The sequence below is a fragment of the Leptopilina heterotoma genome, unplaced genomic scaffold (assembly GCF_015476425.1).
Source record: "Leptopilina heterotoma isolate Lh14 unplaced genomic scaffold, ASM1547642v1 Lhet_114, whole genome shotgun sequence".
NCBI classification, from domain to species: Eukaryota; Metazoa; Arthropoda; class Insecta; order Hymenoptera; family Figitidae; genus Leptopilina; species Leptopilina heterotoma.
This window is the reverse complement of record NW_025110833.1, coordinates 810,872-823,881: the sequence shown is the minus strand read 5'-3', so window position 1 is coordinate 823,881 and position 13,010 is coordinate 810,872. Positions and strand designations below refer to the sequence as shown.

General features: G+C 27.2%; 1 protein-coding gene across 1 annotated transcript in view; it reads left to right on the top strand.

Moving 5' to 3' along the window:
• LOC122507572 (discoidin domain-containing receptor 2) overlaps nucleotides 1–13,010 on the top strand; it is a 256,292-nt gene that overhangs the window by 100,946 nt on the left and 142,336 nt on the right. Inside the window, exon 3 of the mRNA XM_043620369.1 lies at nucleotides 6,454–6,704. Coding sequence (XP_043476304.1) covers nucleotides 6,602–6,704 — 103 coding nt within the window. The 5' untranslated portion in view covers nucleotides 6,454–6,601. The remainder of the gene's footprint in view (nucleotides 1–6,453; nucleotides 6,705–13,010) is intronic.

The window sequence follows — 13,010 nt, the reverse complement described above, 5'->3', positions numbered from 1 at the left end:
CTTGATTCACATTGAGATTTGATCTCCATTGATGTATTTTAATATTTTAAAAAGGTACAAACTTAATCTTAAATTGTTTGCTTCTTAGGAACCTTTCTTTGAAACTCGTCACATATTTTAAATTTTCAAAATAAAAAAAAACAAAGAAAGAAAGAGAATCAAGTTTTGCAAAATAGAATCTGAATTACTGTTGAATCTTCTGAATGAGAAGAAATCAGGGATTTAAACATCAAGTGATTATCTCACATTTGAAACAGACTGTCGCACTTTCTAAAGACTGGAGGTTAATTCTTGGAATGAAATTACGAGTGGCCTTAAGAAGTGTCCTTAAAGAATTGAGATGGAAAACTTGAAATTCTGTCCGGTTTCTCGTTAAGCAAGGATTTAGCAGTCATTTAAAGAGGATAAGGAAAATGTAGGTCGACGTCCTATGCAGCCACTTGAAAAGCAACCAGGTTCGATTCGTTGAGTTTCAGAGTCGATAATGCAGGCATTGCCATCACTTCCGGTAGTGGGGAATGCATTGATAGAGAAAGAGAGAGTAGAGAGAGAAATCAAGATATAGAGATAGGGAGAGAAAGAGAGAAATAGATAGAGAGAGAAAGAGAGAGAGAGAGAGACTAGATTCAGGTGAGATCTCGCTTGGAATTATTCGGTTCCTACCAATTTCTCGTCTATTTCAAGTAGGTACTCCCCTCACTCCACCCTTTTTAGACGTTGAAGCAACATCCAGCACAACAATTCGTATCTTTCGACGGACCTAGGGATTCGTATTTGGAATAACACGCTTTGAGAATACTGAATCGCAACAGTATGTACAACAGAGAGATACTTTAAGGTACTATGTATTCTCTGAGCATTGAAAGTGTACTGTAGCGGAAGAAAGCACTGAAAATCACCCGTATCCACTGTGAGAAAAATATATGTATATATGTATGCAGATAGGGTTTTGGGTTTACGCACCAACGTGCCAAGGCTCTTTGATATTAACTATCGAACTAGAGAAAAAAAAGAGAAAGAGAGAGAGAGAGAGAGGAGGAAGTATCGCTTCGATTCAATTTCCCTTCCAATCCTTGGGAAACAACTTTTGCTCGGATTACATTTTAGAGTAAAGTTTCTTTTTCAATAGAAAATCTTCTTAGAAAATTTCGACAACTAACTTTCAAATCCAAATGATTTGAGAAATTGATATTCGTATCTACATGTTGTATTAGTTTCATTTTTCGAATATCCTATTTCCGTATGTGAAAAATTCAAAGTTTTACACTAGGGATGGAAAAATCAACTTTGATGGATGGGAAAATCAACTACTGTGTTTAGAAGAATTAAAGCATTTAAGCTGCTTTTAATTTTACTCACCCAAATTAAAAATTAGGTTAAATCAAATTTATACGTTTAAAAAATAAAACATAATAACAGAAATAGAGTTTAGACAACAAGCGAAAATAATTCACCAAGAGAACAGTTGAAAAATTAAAACTAAAAATTGAAATAATTTTCGAAAAAAAAAAGAATTTTTTTTCTCAACAAGAGGAAAAAAAGCTGAAAAAGATTTGAAAACTTGAGAGAGGGGAGGACTCATAGGAGGGGAACAGGGGGCAGATAAAGTAAGAGCACACCGCAAAAGTGTAGCGCACAGCATCTTTCGATTAAGGTGCTCTAAGTTTTAAACCGTCTAAAGTTACTTTCTCTCACTCCTGCATCTGAACTTGGACTACTGCAATTTCTTGAAAGAAAAAGTTTCTTAAGCAAGCTTCATGATCAAACGACTCCATTAATTGATTGAAGAAGTGTGAGTATGAAACTTTAATTTCCCAGGGAAGATTTACCAAATGATGGCTTTGAATAGTGAAAAGGGGAAAAAAACATTTCTACCCCTCAAAATCAGTGTTCAAAAAAATATTACACTTCAAATTTTGCAATACTGATAGCTTACGAAAAATGTATATTTCTAAATTACTTAATTGACAAATTTTTCAATTAACTATAATTATTTAACTATTTTTTAATTAACTATAATTTATTTATTAATTTTATCATATATTTATTTATTTGTTTATAATTGTATGCGTGACATTACAATATCAGCAAGACTGAATAATAAAGCAAACATGTGTTCAGGACTTTGATTAAACTTGGTAAATAACATCGATTAGTATGAACTCGATGAAGTGTTGAATTTAGTTTGTTCTACATCGAGTCAATAATTAATTATTGAAAGATTGTAAATTTACTAAACAATAATTGGTACTGTTTCAAGTTACAGTAGAAGCATGTGTTTATAATTGAGAACTAAAATTTCACTTTCGCCAAACTTTCCAGATTGTTTAATTGAGTTATGAAACATTTTATTATATACCAACATCTTCGAATATTCACAAATAGCACCGATAAGCTTGTAACAAGCTTGCAGCAAGCTAGAAGTGCAATATTGCAAAAAATTACAACGCAAAATTGCCAGAAGCTTGCCTGCTACAAAAATTTAATTTTGCATTTCCCTGACTTTTCCCTGATTTCCAGACAAAATTTTGTCTTTTTCCCTGACCCTAAAGAATATTCTGATTCACTCCAAAAATTATTAGACACTCAAAAAAATGTTCTATTACATTTATTTACGAATTTCTCTAATTGTAAAATTAATTCGAAAACAACAATAACTTCTTTCTGTAAATAAATATTTAATCAATATTATTTTTCCATAGAAATTAAGATTTTAAAAAATTTCAAATTTAAACCTTTTAAAATTGAATAAATTTTAAGAATATTATTATAAAACATGAAGATATCGAGTGATAAAATCATTATTTTATAATCTAAAAGAATATTATTACTGTAACTTCTTCAAAATTATTTTCATCAATTCAATTATTATTTTTCAGAATTTTTAACTAAAATTTTTCTTTAAATTAATTATTTTTAATAAAATTTTAAATCCATTTGTTTACAATTCAATTTTACACGAAATTTAGTATATTCGAAAATTCTTCAATTACTTATATATTAGAAAATGAAAGCATGAAATAATTTTTTAAAAAAATTCATTTAAACTTCTCAAAAAAAAAATTAATTCTGCTGAATTGTTAGTTAAAAGTATGAAAAATTCAAATTTTCAAAGATTTTAATTTAAAACCTTTTCAAAATTAAATTATTTCTAAACATTTACGCTGTAATGCTTCTAATGTTCAATTATTATCTAAAATTTTAACTGAAATTCATTTTTTAATCAATAATTATTAGAAAATTCTTCGAGAATTTAATTATTTATTTATTTTTTTCTTTATTTTACAATCAATTAAATGCAAAAAAAAATAATTTGTTGAATAATTGAATGTTTCTCAAAATTGAATTCTTATAAAGAATTTTATCAATAAATTTTTAAATCATTAAATTCTTTTGACGAATTTAAATAAAATTTTATAATAATTACATTTTTTTGAGGAATTTGATTCAAATTTAAAATTGAATTAAAAATAATTGAAATTCTGCTATGAGTTTTATTATTTATGCAAATAATTGAATTCCTAAAAAAAATATTTTATTATTTACGAAAATAATTGAATCTGTGTAAAAATTTGCATAGTTTATGAAAATGATGGAATTATTACGAAGAAATTTCTAACAAATTTCAAAACAATTAAATTCCTATGATATTTTTATTTTTTGTGAAAATAATTAAATGTTTTCGTAGAATTTTATCAAAATTTGTTTTAAATAATTGAATTCTTTTGAAATTTTTTTATTAAAATAGTAGAGAATTTTATTATTTATAAAGTTAATTGAAATTTTGACGAAAACTTTTTTAAACTTTTGAATATAATTGAATTTTTGCAATTATTTATAACTTCTCCAAAATGAAAATTTTTTTATTGTTTTTAACTAAATGTTGCAAGAAATTATTGCTGCAAGCTTATTATGAAATGCAGCAAAGAATTATTGCTGCAAGCTTACTAAGAAATTCTGCAAAGAATATAATTGCTGCTTTTAAAGGTGGCAAAGAATTATTTTTTGCAAGTTTACAAAAAAAAATGTTGCAAAGAATATTGCTGCAAGCTTTCGTACGAAATGTTGCTATCACGATAAAAATTTAATTTAAAAAAGAAAATAAATATCAAGTTTAAAAAAAACTGGAATTAAATTTCCAATGAAAAATTCTTTCTATAGAATATGAACTTGGGTAATTATTATGATTTATTATTAAGTGTCGGCTGGAGAAAAAGAAGGGAAGAATTTCTCATTTACTATATCGAGAGGATGCAGAGAAACTATAAAACTAGAAGATATTCTTCTCCTGTAACATATTTCGTTTTGTTCAAGACTTGTTTCACTCGAACACTTGTCCGCTGTCTTTTATCTTTCTATTTTCCTTTTTATATTTTATCGACAGGTACTTACAAATATAGAGGTTGCTCGGATATCATAATGTAGCCACTTTATCGATACTTTTTAACAATTTCCTTTTTCTTATCCGTGTATATATATATATATATATATATATATATATATTAAAACCACAAAGAAGGATTTTCTTTTCCCTATAAATTTAATTGAGCTTTGCAAACTTTTTGAATTTTAATTGCAATAATCGTACTTTCGAAATAGATTTTTTTTTTTCGTTTCCTTTTTCTTATTTGATTGGGGGACAAATGGAATTTTACAATATTTGTACATATTTTCATTGATTAAGGTGTGTTAATTCAATTGCAGTGAAATCTCTCTGAATTCTAAAAGAGAAAACCAAATTTTCAAATCCCCCTTGGTACAGTGGGTGAACACACAACGAAAATTAGTTTGATGCTTCTGCTTTTAAATGATATTCGTCTCTTTCAAAGCTTTGTGTGGGCAAGATATTTCAAACTGGAAATGAATTTTCCATGTTGCATAATGAACATTTCCTGTTTTGCGTGATGAATTTTTTAAGCTAAACGCTCACTGGTCCAGGGATTATAAATTAATTTCGAAATAATTATATTATACACAAAATTTTCAAATCGTTGAAATAAATTTTTAATTTATGTATTTTTTAATTATATTATTTTTTTAAAATTTGCAGAAATTATATATACTTGAGTAAATTAAATATTTAAATAAATTCAATATTTAAATAAATTAAATATTTAAATATATTCAATATTTAAATAAATTAAATATTTAAATTTATATTTAATATTTAAATAAATTAAATATTTAAATATTTTCAATATTTAAATAAAAATAAAGATAAATAAGACATTTGAATAAATATTACAATAGAGAATTTTTTCCATTTGAGTTGAGACAAATAATTTTATAGTCAAATATATTAAATATTTATTAAATAATATTTTATTTAAAAACTGAAAAATATTGTCATTAAAAAGGAAAATTGCAGTAATGTGATCAAACGTGAGAAAAAAAAAGTTAATTGAACAACAAACCAAATAAAACGATATCTTCACTCCTGAGAGCGTAATAGATTCGTGAAGGGACCAAAAGCTGAAATCTGCAACCACCGGGAATCCTCACTTCCGCTTTCGTTTTTCATTTCGCTCTCCATCTAGCACGTTAATAACGCGCGCAATTAAAATTCCCACGTTTAACGAGCACCCAGTTGCTTAATTACAACTCTGGAGGTTCGATATTTCAAGTGCAGGAAGTTACAGAAAAAAAGGAAAGAAACAAAAAAAGGAGTCGTTTCTAAAAGATTTCTACGCAAAAAAAAAAAGAAATAAAAATGCATATTCAAATTTACAAACACATATATATAAAACAATGGGGAGGTGGAAAAAAAAATTTAACTTACAGAATAAGCAAATGCGGAAACTTCTTTTTTTCTTTTTTTCTCTCTTTACACTCGATGATAGATTAGAGGTGAATCGAGTGGAATATGTCGTTGCATTTATTCTTTTCATTAGTTTAAATTCTGTTCGTTTACTATTCATTGAAGTTGGAACATAAATGGAAATAAATGGTAATAAATTAACTTTAATCAATGAAAATTGGATTCGTAATGGGATTTTCCCTTGCAGTTCGGACCCATGACTAAAACCACGAAGGCAACCACCTTCCCAAGTTACTTTTGTACCTTTTCTCTTTCTCTTTCTCTCTCTCTCTCTCTCTCTACACTTTCCAATAACATGCTAAATTTTCAGTTCATTTCAATTCACTTGAAACTTGTTTTGGAATTAACAAAAAAACAAGGGAACAAAGCTTTTCTGTTTTAGAAATTAAATTCATTGTAGATTTATAATTAATTTTGGAAACTAAGTATTATTTATTATTAATTAATAATAATTTCTTTTAATAATAATTGTTAATAAATAATAATTACTAATTAATAATTATTATTATTTAATAATTAAGTACTTTATTTATTAAATTAGGTTAGTTTATACATTTAACGTTTCGATACGAATACAAATAAATATTAATATTTTTGACAATAATTGAAAATAGTATTATTTAAAATTGTTTCAGATGCGAGAATTCGGGTATCATCAACAAGATGGTAAATCACTTGAGGACGAGGAGAACATACGATGACATAAGATCAAATAACATTTAGGGGGAGGTCTCCAGTCTAAGTAGGTTGTTCTGTGATGAAGAACCGATAGACTAGGACCTAATGGCCCTTAACATGCAAGCCTTTGGTCCTGTCAACCATCGTCTTCTTCAACAACTCCTAATCGTTCTTCTTTTGTCCCTGCCTGTGTACGGAATGGATCTAGGTGAGCAATATGCATCTCTTTTGATTTTCAACTTTAAAATTCGAACTTTAGTCTTAAAATAATGATTAATAACGGGAAAAAACTCATAAAACTTATTCTATGAGTTACATTTATCTCTAGAGTATATATCTACACTATCTAGATATAAATAGTGACTCCCAAGCTACTGATTTTGGCCCTAGAGTTACTCATGAGTCATCATGTGACTCTTAAGACTCTTGTATACTTGTTCCATGAGTTACTTACAAACAATTTAGTATTTTCATTTTATAAATTCATCAATAATTATGAATACTATCTGAATAAACTCAAAAAATATTCTATGAGTTCCGAGAATATATTCACTCTTGTGATTGGTAGTGACTCCCAAGTGACACCTTTTGACTCTAGAGAAAACCCATTTTGGCTCTGGAGTGACTCATGGAGACTCTTAAGTAATTCTTGCAAATTTGTTTCTTGAGTTATCGCTGGTTACATATGAGTCAGCAAGCGTCACCCAAGAGTCAAAGTAAGTCACTTGGGAGAAACTTGGAAGAAAGAATTAAGAATTCTTAAGTACAGATTTTTAAAAATTTAGAGTTCTTTATGAGGTCAGACGTATTTTCTATAAGTTTTTGACAAGAGTCAAAAGCTTGACTTTCTGTAATTACTTCCAAAGATTTATAACTAATCTTATTGAGTTACCGACCAAAAAAAGAATACAAAAATGAATATGCTTTTTCAAAATTGAAGGTTCTATGAGTTTCTTGTGAGAGTTGGATATTTTTAGAGTTTATCAAACAGTTGATATAAATAGTTGTTACAAATAAAAAATTTATGACTTTTCTCCAATGTCAAAATCAGGAAAAAATGGCACATTTTTAAAATTTCATAATTACCTGCTTTATGAGTTTCGATAATAGAATTTCATAAGTTTTAATTACGGAAAATTCTACTTCTTCTGATTATAAACAATTCTGAGTTCTAATAAGAACTCTAGAAAAGTAATTTATACTTATTCCTAACATGCTTGATTTAAAGTGTAAAGAAAAAAAAACGCTGCTCTTTGAAACTTATTAAAATTATAATTTTATGAGTTTCAATACAAATTTTATGAGTTTTGTCTAGAATTGTAGTGTTAATACAAAAAATGAATCAGAATTAAGATGCAACTTTGAAGAGTTTGCAATTTTATACAATTTTATAAATTTTAATAGAATTCAGTATGAGTTCTAATTACCTCAAATTGTATTATTCCCGGTTACCAAAAACTCTTTGAATCCTGATGAAAATTTTGAAATAGTTTATAATTAATTCTAAATTGCTTGTTTAAAGTCTAAATCAGAAAAAAATGTTCCTCTTTGGAACTTTCAAAAATTAGAGTTCTATGAGTTTTAATAAAAAAATTTATGAGTTTTATCAAGAATTCAGGTTATAATACAAAAAGTCTTGAAAATAATTCTAGACAACCGGCTTTAATTACAAAATGTAATAAAAATACTGTAATTTTATTTTCCAAAGTGGTAGATTTTCAAAATTTTAGAGTTCAATAATTATTAAAAGAGTTTCCTCTGTTGGAAAAATCAGAAAAAGTTAACACATTTAAAAAGTTCCAAAATTAAAAATTTTATAAGTTTGGATAATAGAATTTCTTATGAGTTATTATCAGAACTCTATTATCAAAACACAAAAAATTTTCCTAACGAGTTCTGAAAAAAACTCATAAGAAATTCTAGTATCGAATCCTTACAAGTTATGGTAAGATCTCATAAGCAATTCTATTATGAAATGCTTATGAGTTCTTATAAAAACTCAGAGGTTTTTATGAGTTCCTATCGACGCGCAGAGGTTTCTATGAGTTCTCATCATAAATCATAACTTTCAAATATTTAAAAAGTATATTATCATCAGTATAATTATAAATTAGAGAAATATTTTTTTTCCCTTTTATTTGAATCGAGAAAATCTCCGATAAGCTTTCGACTAGATATCTGGGATAAAGAGACATGTACTGACTTGAACTTGAAGGATTTAGATCCTTCGAAGATTTAGAACTATAGGGATGCGATCTCAGGTGAAACCAAACGCGACTTGGGTTATTTCTCATGAACATTGGATGAAATCGGAAGCCTGCACCAAAGCCATTAGTTACAAGAGCCATGCAATAAGGCCAGTACGTTTTCCTCAGCATCTGGAGCTCGTTTTCGAGCACTTGCTAAAAGCCAAATAGAGAGGGTGCTTTATTTCCTATTAATCTTTATTACCCTCACATTTTTTCTGACCTACAAAAAAAAACAAAAAACTGCAGAAGGAAAAAAATATTGCAAATTGAATTTTTCTCTTTATAAAAATTTACAGTTATGTTATGTAATAACACATGTTATATATATAATAGATGCTGTATAATAATATATATATATCCCTATAATATAACATTATTTTGCGGCCGCCACTAATTCATAACCTCAAAATTAGGTCCAAGTTTAGTTAAAGTGTAGGTCAAAGGTCAGGGGTCAAAGATTAAATTAGGTCTATATTTAATTAAACTGTAGGTCAAAGAGCAAACATAATATCAAAATTAGGTCAATATTTAAATAAACTGTAAGTCAAAGGGCAAACATAATATCAAAATTAGGTCTACATTTAATTAAAATGTAGGTCAATTGTCATACGCCAGAGGCGAACATAACCTCAAAATTAGGTCCAAATTTAGTAATAGTGAAGAGGGCCAATATAACCTCAAAATTAGTTCTATATTTAATTAAACTGTAGGTCAAAGGGCTAACATAATCTCAAAATTAGGTCTATATTTAATTAAACTGTAGGTCAAAGCTCATAAATTCAGAGGGTAAAATTAAATTAAATTAATTAAAAAATGGATGACGGGCGCTCCCTTAGTGTTACAAAATAATATATCTTATAAAATAAATTTCCTATCTTAAGAGAAAAAAAATTGAAAATGAGAGAGGAAAAAATTGATTGTATAAAAAAATTACTACTATTGCTGCTATTCGGTAAAATAGCATCAGAAAAAGGTAGTGAAAAAAGTAAAAGAATCTTAAAAAAAAAGGTTTATAGAGGAATGTAAAATTTTACTTTCAATAATGTTACTACTATGACGGATAGTTTTAATAATAAAAAGAGAGGTAAAAAAAAACCTCGTCACTTATTTCGAACACAAGTAGTCGAATCCATTGTTCATATCCTACACCTATACCTTTAGGCGGATCTCTATTTCTTCTTTCTCAACGACAATAAGTTGGCGCAAGAAATTCGCTCTTTATTTTTGTCAGGACTGTAATATCGTTCGGACCATATAAACCTGGTGGAAAAATCATCTGCCAGCTCTCTTTCATATTTTTCTCTCCTCCTTTTTTTCCTTCTGTATTTATCTCTTCACTTTTCCTTCTTTTTCTCTTTTTTCTGTCTGTCTCCCTCTCTGTCTTTCTTTTTTCTCCCTCTCTCCCTCTCTACAGTTCTTGCCAAGTTTTACTTTTTTTTCCTGCCTTTACATCGGTTCTATACATTGAAAAGGTGCATTTTCGAATAACCGGAGTGTAGGTGTATATACTTATTTTTTTTCTCGAGTATTTCGCGATAATAGTACGCGCCATGTCTTCATGTAAACCTCCCTCTCTCGTTCTCTTTGCCCTACACCTGATAAACAGAGTCGGCATTGTGCTTCAGCAAATGAAATGTCAGCCACACGGTGAATTAACAATACTATCTAATAGCTGCTCAGACGCGAAGGAGTGTCTATTATATCTGCTCAGTGTTGTGTGTCGAGGGATCGTCGTTTAGCGTTGACCCGTTAGACATTTTTTTACGTAAATTAATTACGCACCTTTTCATACCAAACTCTGTTGAATGATAAGACATATTTTTTTCTCTCTCTGGTATTACATTCTCATATACTGGATTATTTCAACTTTTTTATAATTCGCAGACTTTTTTTCTTTGAATGTTATTTAAATTATACCTGGGGTGGGATTTTATTAAATAAAAATAACAATTTTCTAATAATAAATTTTATTAAATATAAATTGTAATTTAACTTTGAATTTTAATTCGATTTTGACTTTAAATTTGATGTTAATTTTGACCTTGATTGTAACTTTGACTTTTACTTTAAGTTTTAGCTTAAGTTTCACTTTAACTCTGACTTTCACTTTGATTTTAACTTCACTTTCACTTTAACTTTAACTTCACTTTGACTTTGACTTTAATTTGACTCTGACTTTCAGTTTGAATTTTATCTTAACTTTTACTTTTGACTTCGACTTTAACTTCACTTTGACTTTAACTTTCAATATGACTTTATCTTTCACTATGACTTTTGAATTGAATGTGAAAGTAAAAGTCAAAAGTCAAAATTAAAGTCAAAGTCAGAAAATTAATAAAAAAGTTTTTTAAAAATAAAGGAAAAAAATGTTTATAGATTCTATTTGTCAATTACAAATTTTAATTGAAAATGAACTTGAAATTTTTAAAATATTCAGAAAATAAAAGAAACAATTTTACTCAAAAAAATGTTCCGTTACATTTTTACAAATTTCGATCGATTAAAAAATTAAAATTTAAAAAAAAAAAAATTAAATTAAAAAAAAAATTAAAAATTAAATTAAATTTCGATTTTTATAAATTATAATTTATAATAATTAAAAATTTATGAAAATAATTGACTAATTGCAAAGAAATTTATAAAAAATTTGTAAATAATTAAATTTCTATGAAATTTTTATTATTTTTGAAAAATAATTAAATGTTTGTGTACAATTTTATTAAATTTTTTTAAAAATAATTGAATTCTTTTCGGAAAATTTTATTAAAATAGTAGATATTGAAAATAATTGATATTAGAACAAGAATTTTATTGTCATTTTTCAAAATAATTAAACTTTGAGAAAAAGCTTTGTTATTTACAAAGATAATTGGGATTTTAAAGAAAATTTTTTTTTAATTTTGAACATAATTGACTTTTATTACTTTTGAAAATAATTGAATTTCTACAATTATTTGTAATTTTTCCAAAATTAAATTTCGATTTTTTCATGTTTTATAATATTTTATCCTAATAATTAAAAATTTATGAAAATAATTGAATTATTGCGAAGAAATTTATAAAAAATTGTAAATAATTGAACTCCTGTTGAATTTTTATTAATTTTAAAAATAATTGAATGATTGTTTTGCAAATTTATTAAATTTTTTTAAAAATAATTGAATTCTTAACGGAAAATTTTATTAAAATAGTAGATATTGAAAAAAATTGAAATTAGGACAAGAATTTTATTGTCATTTTTGAAAATAATTGAACTTTGAGGAAAGATTTTGTTATTTACAAACATAATTGGGATTTTGACGAATTTTTTTTTTTAATTTTGAACATAGTTGAATTTTATGAGAAGAATTTTATTACTTTTGAAAAAAATTGAATTTCTGCAATTATTTCTAATTTCTCCAAAATTAAATTTTTTTAGTGTTTTCAACAAAAATTTGAATTAAAAATTTTTAAATTCAATTATTTTTGAAATTGCTAATTTTATTTAAAAAATGAAGTAAAAAGTTATTCGCGCGAATTGTTGCTGGTAATTAAAGTAAAATTAAAAACAAATGAAGGCGAAAGTCAAAAAGTGAAAAAGTGAAGGCGATTTAAAAATGAGATTGCAAGAACCAAAAAATGTAGTTGATAACAATAATATTATCGACGAGAAGAATAAAACCACATTCTATCAGTTTTCATTGAAATTTTCAACTATTTTGCTTGAAAGACAAAAAGAAAAAAATTCTTCCAAAAATGGAAATCACCCCAAACTTCGCGTGTAAATTTTTAAAACTTTATTATTACTGAATTTATAACGAGACCTGAAAATTATTAACAATTGATAATGTACATATAATAGATCATAACTTTGCTTCGAACACACTTTGTAACGATTTCCGACGTGTGGGCTAAAGCAGGCTAAAGTCCCGTATGCAGTAACGTATCTGAAGTTATATTGGCTAATAATAACTGTCAGGAGTGGCGGAAAGAGTATGAGAGCAGGGGGGTTGGTTTGGTTGGTCAAGTTTTGTGTATAAGCCCATGCCCACATACACGTGTGTATACATTTATCTATACATTTCGAGTAGAAATACACAGGCGCGTGTGTGTGTAAATATATATACACAAAGCTAGGCAATTCAGCCTGAGGCCAGCTAATCCCGCGTCCGCAACATTCTGCAGTTTTGAAACTTTCCATCGGTGTATAAATGTGCGCCAGTATTTCCGTCCAGTTCTGAGTAACCCACCCCTCGTCCCACTTCATATACTATGGAGATTGTGGA